The sequence below is a fragment of the Hylobates moloch genome, unplaced genomic scaffold (genome assembly GCF_009828535.3).
Source record: "Hylobates moloch isolate HMO894 unplaced genomic scaffold, HMol_V3 SCAFFOLD_2, whole genome shotgun sequence".
Lineage (NCBI taxonomy): Eukaryota > Metazoa > Chordata > Mammalia > Primates > Hylobatidae > Hylobates > Hylobates moloch.
Window position 1 is genome coordinate 7708078 of NW_026652277.1, and position 16214 is coordinate 7724291.

Consider the following 16214-nt stretch of genomic DNA (forward strand, 5'->3'; position numbering starts at 1 on the left):
TAGTAAAGCACATGAACATCTAAAAGTTATTGTAGACAATAGCTTCAGTCTCTACCTCCAACAAACATTTTCCACTGTAACAGCCGGCAAACAGTAAAGTTAAAACAAAGTGATAACCAAATTCTTTGTAAGCAGTTTTCATCCATCGATCCTGTGAGTGGGTATCATAAGATAGAAGACGTTTCCCTTGAATAACCTCCTCTCGTTGGTAACTTAAATTTTCAGGCTTATTTTTGCCTGCAGTCATATTTATTGATCACAACTGTCTTTTCTTCTTCCTATCGTCCTCTGTCCTCTCTCTTTTTCCTGTCCCTGAAATTAACTCCATTAACCAACAACTGAAAATGCCTGGGTTGTCCTCAGGCTTCCTGACCTAAAGTTGTAATTCTTTCACTTGCTCTGTTTCTTCTCTTTTCTTTTTTTCTGTTTTCATTGATATCCCATATTTCTCTCACCTGTGCTTTATCCCTTCCCACATCATAAAGCATATTACTATGCTTTTTGGGGGGAGCTATAATTTTGAATGGTTAGAAAAATACACTAAAAGTATCATGTCATCTGGAAAATTACTACTTTCTGGATCAGCGTTTGTTTCTTAGTTTGAATTCTAACACATTTTATTTTAATAACCATCATGTTAAACACTGGGGACATAGAAATTAAAAAGGCTTTTTGTTCCTTTGAGGAACTACTGATATAGCAGGGGTAACAAATCTATGTACAAACTATTCAAATTGTTTTTTAGCCTTATGAAATTGGGTCAGTTTCTTTCAGTGTTCAGTATATTTTAGAAAAGAATGAATATTCTGCATTGATTGAAGACAGATTTTTTTTAAATGTCCATTGAGTCAGTTTCATTATTCATATTCAAACCTATATCTTTGCTGGTTTTTTGACTGCTTATTCTGTCAGTTATGCAGGGAGATAAATATGCTTACATCTCTGGCTATGATTGCGGATTCATCTGTTTCTTACTGTTCTGTCTGTTTTTGCTTTATATGTTTTGCAGATATGTTATTAGGTACATATAGATTTTAAACTGTTATAGCTTCCTGGCACATTGGAACCTTTTATCATCAGGAAATAGTCTTTATTATCACTGGTAGTTCTTGCCTTAAAGTCTTTTTTGTGTGGCATTACTTTTCTTTGTATTTGTATACATCTTTTTATAGCCTGTCACTTTCAGCCCTTCTATTGCTAGATGTTCCTCTGGGCATTAGAATATATTGGGTTTCACTGTTTATACAACCTGACAGCTGAATCACTTAGACCATTTATATGATATAATCATTGATATTTTGAGTTTGAAATCTACCTTATTATTTTGTGCTACTTCTTTAGTGTTCAGTGTTTTTTTTTTCTCTCTCTCCTTTCTTTTATCAGACCAAGGTTTTTTTTGATCATTCCTTTTTTCCTCATACTATACTTTGTTTGTAATTTTTGCATGGTTACCCTAGAAATTACCATACTTTATTCACTACCTTTACGCTACATACTTTAGCTCTGTTTACTCATTACTGGCTTACATATTATTATGTTGTGTAATGAATTATGTAAACATTTGGAAGATCTTTATAAGTCAGTGAACCAGTATTTTCCAAATGACCAATGCATGACATTATAAAATTATGCATGGGTAAATTTTGTATTCATAGTGCTAAACAGAGCAATGAATTTTAATGTAACAGAATATGAATGTCTGTTGATATGATTTCAGATTACACATTGCAACTAACTTATAAGAAACTATCATTTGTTGCATTTAATGCAGCGTTAAAGAACTTACACCATTGTCTGAAAAATCTTTTAAAATACTCCTCCCTTCTCTAGTTATGTATGCCTACATTAAAGAGATTTGCAAAAATTTAAAACATTGCCAGTCTTGGCCAGGCACAGTGGCATGTGCCTGTAATCCCAGCTACTAGGTAGGCTGAGGCAGGGGGATTGCTTGAGCTCAGGAGTTCAAGACCACCCTGGGCAACAGAGCAAGATGCCATTATCAAAGAAAAAACAACCAAAAACATTGCCAGTCATTACCAAGTTTTTCGTCTTGGAAAATATAGTTATTTTCATTTAAAAAAATGTTATCTGTTAACATATAATGGGTTCATTGTTGTTACTTTTAAATGAATTACTGAATATTTTTAAACTTTTCAGTTTTTATTTTATTTTATTTATTTTTTTGAGACAGATTCTTGCTGTGTCACCCAGGCTGGAGTGCAGTGGCATGATCTCAGCCCACTGCAGCCTCCACCTCCCAGGTCTGAGCGATTCTCCTGCCTCCTCCTCTGGAGTAACTGGGACTACAGGCCTGTGCCATCACACCCAGCTAATTTTTGTATTTTTAATAGAAAGGGGGTTTCACCATGTTGGCCATGGTGAATCACTCCTGGCCTCAAGCGATCCACCCACCTTGGCCTCCCAAAGTGCTGGGATTACAGGCATGAGCCAATGTGCCTGGTCTAGTTTTATTTTTAATATGGTAAATATTGACAGATATAGTGCACATTTTTTAAGTTCTTAATAATTTTTAGGAATTTAAAGGGGCCCTAGGATCAAAAATTTGAGAATTTTTGCTTAGAATTTTTTTTAAATGTCTGCTGGTGGCAAATTCTTAGTTTTTGCCTGCCTGTAAAATGTTTTTGTTTCATCTTTATTCCTTAAAGATGTTTTCAAAGACACAATTTATTTTTCTTTAGCACATTGAAGATGTTATTCCACTATCTTCTAGATTTCATTATTGCTAATTAAGAAGTCAGCTGTCACCTGTTTCTTCTTTGCGAGGAATTGTTATTTTTTCCCTCTGGCTGCCTTTCAGATTTTTCCTATCTATGATATTTTATAGCTTCACTTTGATGTTCCTAGATATAGATTTATTTTTATTTATCTTGTCTGGAGTGTGTTGGGCTTCATAAATCTGTGGATTGGTATCTTTCATCAGTTCTGTAAAAGTCTCAGGTACTCTTTGTTAACATTTGTCTCTGCCATATTTTTCTTCTAGAATTATGATCACACATGCACTAATTAGACCTTTTATTGTATTCTCTTTGCTTCTCAGGCTATGCTCTGAAAATTTATTTTGTCCTAATAGTTTATAGTTCTGTCTTGTTTCCAATCTGTTTTTAAATCCCTCCATTCAATTTTAAATCTCAGTTACTGTATTTTTTAATTTTTAGGTCTGTTTTGTTCTTTTCAAATCCACTAGATCAAGTCACTCTCTGTGACTTCCTACCACCTGTATTTCCAGCCTTTGCCTTTTATTATTTTTTAACATTGTAAGCAAAGTTGTTTTATAGCTGATAGTTCTTGTATCTGTGGTCTTTGTCTCTTCATACTAGCTGTTATTTCTTAACAGTTTTCCCTGATCCCACCTTACTTCCTCATAGGTTTGATTATCTTTGATTATGTGCTGCTTATTTTTTTTTTAAAGATAATTATCTGTATTAACATGAGACCTAGATTTGAAGATACTTCCCCTCAGGATTGTGCTGTGTGCCTGGGCACATTGCAAGTCCAAATTACTTTAAATGGAAAGTATCCTAGAGCACCAGAGGTGAAAATTCATGACATTCGCATGCATCTTTACCTTATGGGTATAGCCCATTGGGAATCCTTAGTGTTGGGAGGGAGTTCTATTAGACCTTCCACTTTGGGCAGATCCTGGGCTTTTACATTCGTCCTCTTCATCATAACCAAAGATCAGACTTGCCTAATGCGTAAATGCCCTTGGGGTAAAGCATCTGTGTTCTGCTTGCCTCTCAGGGTTCTTGCTTTTTCCTTTAGCTTTGGTTCCATCACTTGTGTGTTAAACCATTGTGAGAAACTGCCTCTAGAAATAGCGTTTTAAAATTTTAGTCTAACCATAAAAATAGAGAATGCTTACCCTCTGGATATAAATGCCATAGCAATAACTTTGAACTCCTACATTACATGCCTTTTATGTAAGGCAAACCTCAGTACACATTGAGAGACAGTGTCATATACTTACTAAGATCACAGACTCTGAAATCAGACTGCCTTGTTTAAATCCTGGCCCTGCCGTGTAGTAGTAACCTGTGTTAATTTATGCAAGATACTTAATCTCTGTGTGCCTTGGTTTCTTCATTTAAAAAAGCAGAATAATAGCTTGCCTCATGTGGTCATTATGAAAAACAAACAAGACTGTGGCTCATGCCTGTAATCTCAGCACTTTGGGAGGCTGAGGTGGGCAGATCACCTGAGGTCAGGAGTTTGAGACCAGCCTGTCCAACATGGAGAAACCCCATCTCTAGTAAAAAAAAAAAAAAAAAAAAAAATACACGCAGACACACACAAATTAGCTGGGCGTGGTGGCGCATGCCTGTAGTCCCAGCTACTTGGGAGGCTGAGGCAGGAGAATCACTTGAACCCAGGAGGCGGAGGTTGCAGTGAGCCAAGATTGCGCCATTACACTCCAGCCTGGGCAACAAGAGCGAAACTCCGTCTCAAAAAAAAAAAAACTAGATAAGGCAAGGCAAGTAAATATTTAGCACAATGGTGCCTGGCCCACAGTTGGCTTTCAAGTGCTTAGGACAGTCAGACATATAGTAAGTGCTCAATAAATAGTCATTGGTTATTATGTTAAGCATTAATCAAGTGTCTGCTGCACCAACAAGCCTGTGTTAAATTCTCTTGATCTTTGGCTGTATCCAAGTTAGGAAGATGATCACCCTTGCAGGAAACAAATAAAGAACAATTAGACAGCAGTAATGAAGTAATTTGCTGAAATAATGGTGAAGTTTTTGAAGTAACTTAATGTTTTATGAATTTATGATCAGAATAGCAAAGAGTCAGTGCCTTTTGGTGAAAGTGGTTTCTAGACTAGGACTATGAGGAAGTGGAACCGTGAAGGCTGGCAGCAATGAGGCCAGAGGCTGTCGTGAGCAACAGCCGTGAACATGACACGGGGCCGGCACTTCCCATCTGGATGCAGTTTTTGAAGTGTTTCTCCATATTGAGGTTCTCACTACAACCCTCTGAGGCCACTGCATTTCTTTTCACTTTGATGATGAGAAAAACAAGGCCTAAAGAATTGTGTGGAATAGTAGAAAGAGACAGGCTGGGACAGTCCGCAGGCTGGCGATTCCTGGTGAGGTGAGGATGGCCATATTCCACGGCCCAGAAACTTTATTTCTAGGAATGGGGCTTGGAGAAATCCTTGAATAGTTCTATTTATGAGTCAGTGTGTAAGTTTACAAGTGAATGTGTCCTACTTTCAGTAGGATGATGGACAAAAACCTTTGGCTTACCGATCCCATGGAATACAATAGAGTAATTAGAATAAATAATACAGATCTGTATGTGTCAGCATGGATAAATCAGGAGACATAAAACTAAGTGGGAAAAGCTAGTTGCAGAGGATAACTAGAGTGTGACATTGTGTGTATAAAAGTTAAAAGACAGCAAACAGTAATGCAGTATGTATTGTTTATGGACACCTACAAAGGCAGGAAAGGTACAGAGAAAAAAAACAAAGTACCAAGAACAATAAACAAAAACATACCTGTCTTAGGGCAGTGGTTGCTCTGGGGCAGGGAAGGAAGTTCATCTGAAATAAATATGGCAAAGGCTAACATATTTTATCTCTGATTATTACCTAGGTGTCTGTTATATTGTTTTCTCTGTGTGTGAAATTATATATATATATATGTACTTTTTTTTAATAAAGAAGCTTAAAATAAAGCAAGCTTTGGAATCAAGTAGACTTTGGTTCAAAAGCTGCCACCCATTTACTCAAATTCCTTTCTCTCACTGATCTTCAGTTTCCTCATCTGCAAAATGGGGTAATCATTACTTCTTTGATGTTCTCATAAGGACTGGATGAGATGATATTTGTAAAGTGCCTAGTATAACCTCTAACTTCTTATAGGTCCTCAATAAACAGTGCTTTTTATAATAAATGAGTAATCCAAGGCCACAGGTCTAGTCTCTGGCAGCTGTAGAATTCGAACTCAGATGTCCTGACCCCAAGTCCAGAGCTGCTTCCACTGGCGAGAGTTGTGTGAAGAGGAAGCTGTTAGTGGAGGAGCAGGGTCACAGTGACACAGCCCTAGCTCCCACGGCAGCATCACCAGGACAGGAGCTGCCGCTGCATTACCTCCTCCTTACCTCTGCAGCCCATCTGGGAACAATCTTTTTTTTTTTTTTTTTTTGAGATGAAGTCTCACTCTGTAGCCCAAGCTAGAGGTGCAGTGGTGACATCTCGGCTCACTGCAACCTCTGCCTCCTGGGTTCAAGCGATTCTCCTGCCTCAGCCTCCCGAGTAGCTGGAATTACAGGTGCGCGCCACTGCACCTGGCTAATTTTTTGTATTTTTTAGTAGAGACGGTGTTTCACCATGTTGGCCAGGCTGGTCTTGAACTCTGGACCACAGGTAATCCGCCCACCTCGGCCTCCCAAAGTGCTAGGATTACAGGTGTGAGCCACCTTGACCAGCCTGAATGGTCAATCTTTAAAACCTGGCAATCAAAGCCAAACCCAGAAATGAGAAAGTCTTCACAGTTTTATTGACAATGGCATCGAGAGTATTAAGAAGAAACATTGGAATTGAGAAGAGAGAAATAGAAACTTTTTTTTTTTTTTAAGCTGCTCTGTCCGGCAGCTTAGGCCAGTTTAGGTTTATGGTAATTAACAACCCAAAAATCTCAAGGGCTTCCAACAACAAATGTGTCTTTCTTGCCCATCTCCAGCGTGGGACACAGGCTGTTCAGGTCCTCTCCAGCTGGAGCCAGAGCGGAAGGAGCAGCCCCTGTCTGGGCCCTGGAGGACTCAGCAGAGGTCGGGGTGGGGCGCTCCACCTCTGAAGCTGTCAGAGCTTCTGCCTCAGCACGGGAACACACAATTGAAGTCATATTTCTGTGAACAATGCATGTGTATTGGTTACTAGAAATTTCTCAGTATCTGGTCATTGAGGGGAAGTTTTGGAAAATGAAAAATTCGTCTGAGTAAGTGGAGAGGCCACTTGATGCAGGGCCTCGAACTCAGTTCTTGAGCTGCCTCTGGACGTTGAAGTATTTCGCTACTGGAAAAAAAGCTATTTTGCGATCATGTTTTTAAGCACGAGTTTGGTTCGATGATGATCCTGTTTTGATTTTACTTTCCCCTCTTTTGTTGACAGTGTCATCAGCAAGGTGGTCCCTGCCCCCGAGGCCAAGCCGGCGCCCTCGCAGAACAGGCCGAAGACCCCACCGCCGGCCCCTGCGCCCGCCCCCAGCCCCATGCTCGTGAGCCCTGCGCCCGTGCCGCTGCCGCTGCTCGCCCAGGCCGCCGCGGGCCCTACCCTGCTGCCCTCCCCGGGTCCCGCCGCCTCCGGGGCCAGTGCCAAAGCCCCCGTGCGCAGCGTGGTGACTGAGACGGTCAGCACCTACGTGGTGCGTACCTGCTGCCCGCGCGGTTAGCATGGAGACGTTTTCAGATCGAGACAAGTGTGTGCTCTGAATCACTATCGAATTTCAGAGGCATTTCTCTTCAAAATTTTATGATTTACTTAATTATTTTTGAGACAGGGTCTCCCTATGTTGCTCAGGCTGGAGTACAGTGGCCGCAATCATAGCTCACCGCAACCTCAAACTCCTGGGCCCAAGCGATCCTCCTGCCTTAGCTTCTCAAAGTGGTGGGGTTACAGGCCTGAGCCACTGCCCCTGGCCAGACACATTTCTTTTTCTTTTTTTTGAGACAGAGTTTCACTCTTATTGCCCAACCTGGAATGCAATGGTGAGATCGCAGCTCACTGCAACCTCCAGCTCCCAGGTTCAGGCGATTCTCCTGCCTCAGCCTCCTGAGTAGCTGGGATTACAGGCGCATGCCACCACACCTGGCCAATTTTTGTATTTTTAGTAGAAACAGGGTTTCACCACGTTGGCCAGGCTGGTCTCAAACTCCTGACCTGAGGTGATCCACCCGCCTCGGCCTCCCAAAGTGCTGGGATTACAGGCGTGAGCCACCGTGCCTGGCTTCTTTTTTTTTTTGAAAGGGGATTTCACTCTGTCACCCAGGCTGGAGTGCAGTGGTACTATCTTGGCTTACTGCAGCCCTTGCCTCCCAGGCTCAAGCTATCCTCCCACCTCTTGAGTAGCTGGGATCACAGGCAGTCGCCACCACTCTCGATTAATTTTTTGTATTTTTGGTGGAGACAGGGTTTCACTATGTTGCCCAGGCTGGTCTTGAGCTCCTGAGCTCCAGCGATCCACCCATTTCTGCCTCCCAAAGTGCTGAGAGTACAGGCATGAACCACCATGCCCAGCCAAGATGCATTTCTTCATTGCAATTTTTCACTGCATTTTCAAGCTTTTGGCTGAAAAGTTATATCATGGTGTTCACATAGTCAGCCTCCATAAATCATATCAAAGCTTGTTTTTATATTGTTTTGGGATGTGACTATATACATATATACCGTAATATCAATCTGTAAATGCAGAGATGCACAGTGGTACTGAAATCTCACATTGAATTTCTTGATCAAGCAATTCAGTTATTCACTTAATAGTATAATTTATAGAATGTACACTGATATTATGAACCAGGTGGTGTTTCTGAATAATAGCACGAATTATATTTTATTAGCTATGATCCAGAATATGCCAGGGCTTGCATATTAAATGGAAATGAACTTTGAGACCACAGAACTCCTGAGTATCCAAGCATGATTTCAAATTGTGAAACCAGCTGGACGCAGTGGCTCACGCCTGTAATCCCAGCACTTTGGGAGGCTGAGGCGGATGGATCACTTGAGGTCAGGAGTTCGAGACCAGCCTGCCCAACATGGTGAAACCCCGTCTCTACTAAAAATACAAACAAAATTAGCTGGGCATGGTGGCACATGCCTGTAATCCCAGCTACTCGGGAGGCTCAGGCATGAGAATTGCTTGAACCCGGGAGGCAGAGCTTGCAGTGAGCCAAGATCGTACCACTGCTCTCTAGCCTGGGGGACAAGAGCGAAACTCTGTCTCAAGAAAAAAAAAAAATTGTAAATCCCACCATGTCGAGTGAGTCCACATTGTTCTGGGACTGTTTTTTAGTTTCTTTCTTCTTACTTAATAGAATTAGGTCTTATTCAAACCCTGAATACAGTCTGGCAGTAAAGTATTTATACAGATTATGTTCTTTGGATACTATAGAATTAAACACACAAACACACAATGAAATATTTAAGGTGTGTGGAGCCATTGCCATTGCTGTGACAACCAAATCCGCAGACTGTGATGCATTAGCCTACTGGTGGCCCTGACCTTGTAACTAGCTAGGTAGTAATATGATTGGAAAGTGGCTGGGTAGGACTCATGGTATTTGTTGTTACAAACTTTACAATGTTGCATTTCTTTTTTTTATGTTTTCTTTTTTTCTTTTGAGGTAGTCTCACTCTTCTTGTCCATACTGGAATGCAGTGGCACAATACCACTCACTGTAGCCTCGACCTCCTGGGCCCCAGTGATCCCCTCACCTCAGCCTCCCGAGTAGCTGGGACCACAGGCGTCTGCCACCACAACTGGCTGTTTCTTGGCTGTTTTTGTTTGTTTGTTTGTTTTTGTTTTTTGTGGAAGATGATGTCTCCCTATGTTGCCCAGGCTGGTCTCAAACTCCTGGGCTCAAGCAGTCCTTCCGCCTTGGCCTCCCAAAGTGCTGGGATTACAGGCATGAGCCACCATGCCTGGCCTATTATTAAATTTCCTTAAAGGAGTTTTGGAAGGAACTTCTAAAACTATGATCATCAAATTGGTCCATTCGGGGACCAATCATTGTAGGTGTTTAATTGAGGCAACATCAGCCCCAAATGGGTTGATCAGGAAAGATTTTGTACTTAACCTCCTTGACCTTCGTGTCTTCATCTGTAATTAAGGAGTTTGTGATAAACTTGGTAATCTCTGTGGCATATTCTAGCTCTAAAAGTTCTGGTTTTCCAGTAGATCTTTGAGCTAACTCACTTCCTGGAGATGAGTCCAATTGGAATAGACAATATAGATGGAAAGCTTTCTGGCTGTGCATGGTGTCTCACGCCTATAATCCCAGCACTTTGGGAGGCCAAGGCAGCCGTATCACATGAGCCCAGGAGTTGAGACCAGTCTGGGTAACATAGTGAGACCCCATCTCTGCAGAAAGTACAAAAATTGGCTGGGCGTGGTGACATGTGCCTGTAGTCTCAACTACTCAGGAGGCTGAGCTGGGAAGATCACCTGAACCTACCGAAGTCAAGGCTACAGTGAGCCATGATCACACCACTGCACTCCAGCCTGGGCGACAGAGGGAAACCCTGTCTTAAAAATAAAAATGAAAATTTAAAAAAAGCTTTCTACCTCATGAAGAGAGATGCTTTGTGGTCAGAGGGCAAAATGTGTGATTTAGATGACATACAAAGGCTAGAGAGCAAAAAGGCAAATTTTGTCACTGCCTAATGGTGTGATGTTGGAAATGCCACCTAAATTCCCTTAGCTCCGGTTTCCCCATTCATAAGCTACCCAGAGGTTGTTTTACAATGATTAAATGAAATGAGATGTTTAGAAGAATTTAGTAAGCTATGAGGTATTTGGTATTAGTTACTGTGGATGCTGTGGTGAAGTTCTTGTGCAGCACACAGAGTCACGGCCTTCTGACTTCAAGCAAGGTCAGCCAGCAGCAGGACTGGCCACACGTGGGAGCTTCAGGGCATAGGATATTCCACCAGCCTTGGCCTCTAGACAGCGGGTACGGGTGACTGCTGGTTCTCACCCCTTGTTACTTTTTCTCCTGTAATTACAGATGGTCAGAGATGTAGTTGCCTACAGGTTTCTTTAGGAAGTTTTCCTGTCAGTGTAGTTTGCCTTTGTAGAGTTGCCTTAAAGGAAGCCCATCACTACAGTGAAACATATGTGGACCCTCAATGCACCTGTCACACGCAAAGAAAGCCTTTTTAAAAGCATATGTAGTCAGTGTGGTGTTTAAAAGTCTAGGAAGAACTATCCCTTACAAAATAAACCGGATGCAATAATGTGCTCTGTTATTGTAAACACTTTGGAAATTACCTTTTTCTTATTGCTGGTGTTGAATGCCCATCAGTGAATTACTTCTTCCAGGTTGGCTCTGTTCATGTGAAATTTGAGGAAGTGGTTAATAGGATGTTCCCTCTTTAGAACTGCTAAGTTAAATAAAGTCACCTCTAGAGTACACAATATTTGTAGCAAAATAATGTTGAACCTTGTAGCCCTGTGGCCTCTCTATCCCCTTATTTCATTTGCCCTTTAGTTGATTGTACTTTACTAAAAATGTCATAAAGGGAATGGAAAGTTACTTAGTAACAACTCTTTTATATCCTTGATCTTATCAGCTCGTTCAGGAGAAGGGCTTGGCTAATCAGTAATAAGGTGGTGCATGCACATTTGGCTGTCTATATTAATTCCATGCCTATGAATGCGATTGAGAAAACCACATATAAAGTGGAGCTCTATAGCTTTCAAAAAATCAGTTGTTACCACCTTTATAAAGACCCAAATCATTAAGAATTTATGTAGTTATAGTTTTTTTTTATGAAAGGGGTTACAGGTCATATTCACAGAGATGATCATAAAATGCTTTTTATGACTTACAAAAGAAAGCTTAGAATATTCATTAGAAATGCCTTATCATTGAACACTTAGCGTTTTTCTGTTTCATGATTCTAAAACAGTGATGGCGCTGATCATGGCATTAATGAATTGCTGATCTACTATATTTTTTAGTTTAATATGCCTGTTTATTCGATTAACAGTATAAAGTAATCATTCTGATCTGGCCTCTTTTTGGTTTTTTTTCCCCATTCCCTCCATTTTTCCGCTTCCGCTTTGCAAACATCAGATCCGAGATGAGTGGGGCAATCAGATCTGGATCTGCCCTGGGTGTAACAAGCCTGATGATGGGAGTCCCATGATTGGCTGTGACGACTGCGATGACTGGTACCACTGGTGAGTGCCCAGGGCGCCCTGCCGGCCACACTCATCAGGCAGCATCAACCGCTCCTGAGACGAAGCATCCACTGAGTAGATTCCTGCCTTTGGACTGACCCAGGGCTGTCCTAGGGACAGTACATGGAGTCAAATCACTGAGCCTGCGAAATGTAATTAACTGCAAAACCCAAGAGTCTTTAGACTATTGTTATTCACGCTAAATTCTGAATATTCTGCTTAGCTTATCTATCCTTCTTATTAAAAATAATAATACTAAAAGGAGATCCAGGGGCTTCCCTGGCCTTCCTTTCCCGTAATGTCCTGTAGGAGCCTGTAGCACTGGCCAGGACCACGAAGAGGCAGCCCCTTTGTAAGGATGGTACAAACTGCAGGACTAAAGACTGCTTATCTGTTTTTTAGACCTCTTCAATGGTTCCTAAAAACTGAAAAGCTCAACCAAAATTTATGCAGATAATCTTCCCATGTTATCTTTAAAATGTCAGATACAAAAAGATAGCAACCTGTTCAGTTATGATATACAGTATCTGTGAGATAAAGACAAAGCCGTGGCTCAGAAGACTTCTCCTGTCCCTGGCTGAGAGGGTGAATGAACTAATGAATGTCTGCACGGGGCCTGTAAAGGGAGCGTCTGTAATATCATAGTCCGCATGCCCTACAATAGTGCTGCACACAAGTTAGTGCTGCTTGACTTTGATTTCGGGTAAACATGTCATAGACTTTAAAAAATTACTTTAAAACGTAGAAGGGAGAAGAATAGATGTCTGTATAAAAGTTGCTTATCTGAGCTTGTTTTCATGTGCAGGCCCTGTGTTGGAATCATGACTGCACCCCCAGAAGAGATGCAGTGGTTCTGCCCCAAGTGTGCGAACAAGAAGAAGGACAAAAAGCACAAGAAGAGGAAGCATCGAGCCCACTGACGGCTCCCCAGGGGCTGGACCAAGCGGGGTCGGCCTGGGCTTCTTCCCTGGCGCCTCTGGAAGGGAGCTGGTGCAATTCTGCCGTCACATCCACCCCCAGATGCCTGTGGATAAAGCACCCAGGAGGACTGAGGCTGGAACACACCGCGCACCTGGATTGTTCACCCCCTGAGCCGCGTTGGCCTGTGGCTCCATGGCAGTGCGACAGAAGGAAACTCGAGCAGAGGCGTGGCCTGGGGGCTGCCCCTCCTCCACTTCTCTAATACCAGTGACAAGTATTATTAATAAAGAGCGTACATCTTCCCTTTTGATTTCCTTTATTCTCTCCAGGGCCTTTTCATTGAGGCATTAGATGAGAAGATAACGTACGAACTGCCTCCACTGTGATTTAAGGATGATGGAGTCTGTACACAGTTTTCAGCCCCTTTCCCTCTCTAGTGAGATCACAGAATAACAGAAAAGGAAACTCCAGTGGGAGTGCCGGTAAATATTTTTGTGATAAGAATATATGAAGCTTCCCTCCTTCCCCCGTTTTTAGTACTAACATGTAAAATGTTCAGGCTTTTGTGAAATACCTTATATTTTTTAAGAAAAAGGTTTCTATCATGTCCTGTTTGCTTTTGTGCAAATTATTTTTGTTTAATGTATTTTATATCTTCGTTGCATTCTAATTTTGCCCTTCTTTAAACTGCTGGAGTCTCTTCTCACTGCTTGTACATTTCATCAACTTGTATAAAAACTCTCCAGACTAAAAGATTGCCCCTAATGTAAATAATAAATATTTATGAAGTAGTTATTTTTTAAATTTTTATCGTGTTTAATTCTGGCTTTCTCTGAAATCCACTGTGATTTCAGCCAGGTCTGTAATGACGCTGGACAGAAACAAAGAAGGCTAGAGAAAAAGCCATCATTCGAAGAAATTTCCCTTGAGCTCAACCTGTGCAGTGCCCGAAAATATCATGGGGGAAAGGGCCCAAGCAGTTGGAAGGAAAACAAGGCAATTTAAATTTAGAGTTTATGATTTGAAGTTGTTTTGTTTGTTGTCTATTTTGTTTTTGTAAATTTCTTTGACAGACTTTTACTAAAAGGACATGTAGTTTCCGTGAAAGTAAAAAAAAAAAAAAACAAAAAACAACCCACATATACTGTAGCATTTTGTCTTTATATTGTTTTATTTCTACAAATCTGTTCATTAATATTGTGCTTTAAGGCTGAAATGAAGTATATTATGAATTTTTTTTAAGAAAACTCATCAAATTTCAGGGTATCACAAAACTTTATTATATTATTATACTGCCCACTATTTATTATATGTTATAGATGTCTGAGAGGTAAACCAAATATTTTATTTTTAATGTTAAAAAAACATCAAATTTAACTTTATTAGCATATTTTAGCAACTTTGGGATAAATATGGACTTTTACTTGATTTGGAAATAATCCCAGTGTAGGCCCATGTGCTGGATCTCTTGGATGCTAGAATATGGGCTTTGAACCTAATACAAATATATTACTAGAAAATGCGATTTTTTTAAATGCCAAGTAAATTGATATTAGTGTATGAATTAGTCGTATTTTAAAACATTATGTGGTTAGAGAAATGCAGTTTCCTGCCATGAATGTTAAGTTGCAAATCAGTGGAAATGGAGTCGACCTCTTCGGAGTGCAGGGTATCATTGCCCTCCTTGTTCAAGAGGCCAGAATTTTTCTATCCCTGCAAAGAAACAAAGCATCTATGTTGAGATATGTGTTTTTTTGTTTTATTAATTTGAGATCATTCTAAATACTTTATACAATATTTTCACATGCACAAAAATGCGCGTTAGTGGTTTTTGGAGAGGGGTGAGGGGAGGGGGAAGTGCAAAATAAAGATTATTGGCTATTTCATAGTTTGCTTTTCCATTTTCTTTATTTAGGATTTAGTTCCTTGAGGCATGGTCCGTGATCTGAAGTTGCCACGTTTAAGTGAGCAGGTCGCACTACTGAAATCAGAATGGAGGTGCCTATATATCACTTTCCCCCCAATCTTACTGTCTGAGAGACTTCAGCCCATGCTACATTTAAGGAATTTCAATCAGTTTGTTGTCCCTTGCTATTTCATGGTTGCTTTCCTAAATCCAGTTCATGATTTTATAAATGGTCTTTGCAATAATAAAACCAAAGAATCATTTTCAGGGGGCTGGAGAGCTCGAGGGATTAGTAATGGAATACAGAGCCTTTCACCTCTAGGTCAGTGAGTCGGATCCAGTCCAGGTCACTAGAGACCAAAAGTTGTCACCATCTTATGACTGTTCAGTGGCCTGTGTGAAATGAACTGGTGGTCTCAGTCTCTACTGGGTGGCTGGCTGTGACACCAACCAAAGGAAGTCCAAGAAACTGCAAAAAGAAATGTGGATTAGAAAATAAAACATCCACGTTACAAAGAAAAAGTTAGGAAGTTGGGCATAGTCATTCTCCAGAAAGTAATACTGAAGAAAAAAGAGCAACTTACAAATACCACAGACAAACGGAGATTAATTTACTTTCCTTAATGGAGTCAAGCAAAACCAGAAAAGAAAAGCCTATATTGGGTGAGAGGGGAGAGGGTTAAGTGGGGAGGATGAGCTGATCAGAAGAAAAAGTTTAGGGACCCAAACATTAGGAAAAAATGGGTTTTGACTTTTGAGGGAGAAGGAAATCCCAACAGCAGCAATTTGAGGAATTACTGTAGCAGAATTAGACACAAAGGAATGAAAAGTATTTCCCTTTAGAGGGTTTGCAGTTTTCCAGTTGGAAGCAAAATCCTGACCAGTTTTAATTTAGCCCAGCACTATCATTTGAATTGCATCAATACTTTGTAAACAGAAGTAATAGGGGCAGGGGGGGATTGTCCTGACTAGTGATGTTATTGAGGGAGATGGTATTTGAGAAACAGACCCTCACCTCATGAAACCGAGACGCTCTTCTGGTGTGATAATCTGCCGTCAGAGCCAGATGGAACTGGCAGAGCTTAATTTCTGTGGCTGACAAGGTGTTTCTCTTCCTAAGGTGTCTACAGTGAGGCACAGTGGGGATCTTTATCCCCTGACTGATTTGTGGTTCCAAATGTCCTGGAGAAAACCAGAGGCTATCAGAGTATTCTGACTTTGTCGGGCTTTTTTCAGAGATAAAATACAGTGCATTACTCTCCTGTATCACCTAAACCGCCTTTGTTCTCCTTTCAATGGGATGATTAAACAAAGACCTACTAACCAAATTAAAGTATAAAATGAACACTGAGATATGGGAACCTTGCCACTAAGAATGCTAATGAAGAAAGTTCACTAAAGCCACGCTGGCTACGTTTTCAATACAAATAGTTTTATGGCCAATCTCTTTAGATCATAGC

General features: G+C 40.9%; 1 protein-coding gene across 2 annotated transcripts in view; it reads left to right on the forward strand.

Moving 5' to 3' along the window:
• Positions 1-14734, forward strand: part of TAF3 (TATA-box binding protein associated factor 3) — a 207252-nt gene extending 192518 nt beyond the window's left edge. For both annotated transcript variants that reach the window (XM_032152317.2, XM_032152404.2), the window contains exons 5-7: positions 7136-7388; positions 11821-11927; positions 12733-14734. In XM_032152317.2, the coding sequence (XP_032008208.1) occupies positions 7136-7388; positions 11821-11927; positions 12733-12847 (475 nt within the window). In that variant the 3' untranslated portion in view covers positions 12848-14734. The remainder of the gene's footprint in view (positions 1-7135; positions 7389-11820; positions 11928-12732) is intronic.
• The last annotated feature ends 1480 nt before the right edge of the window (positions 14735-16214 follow it).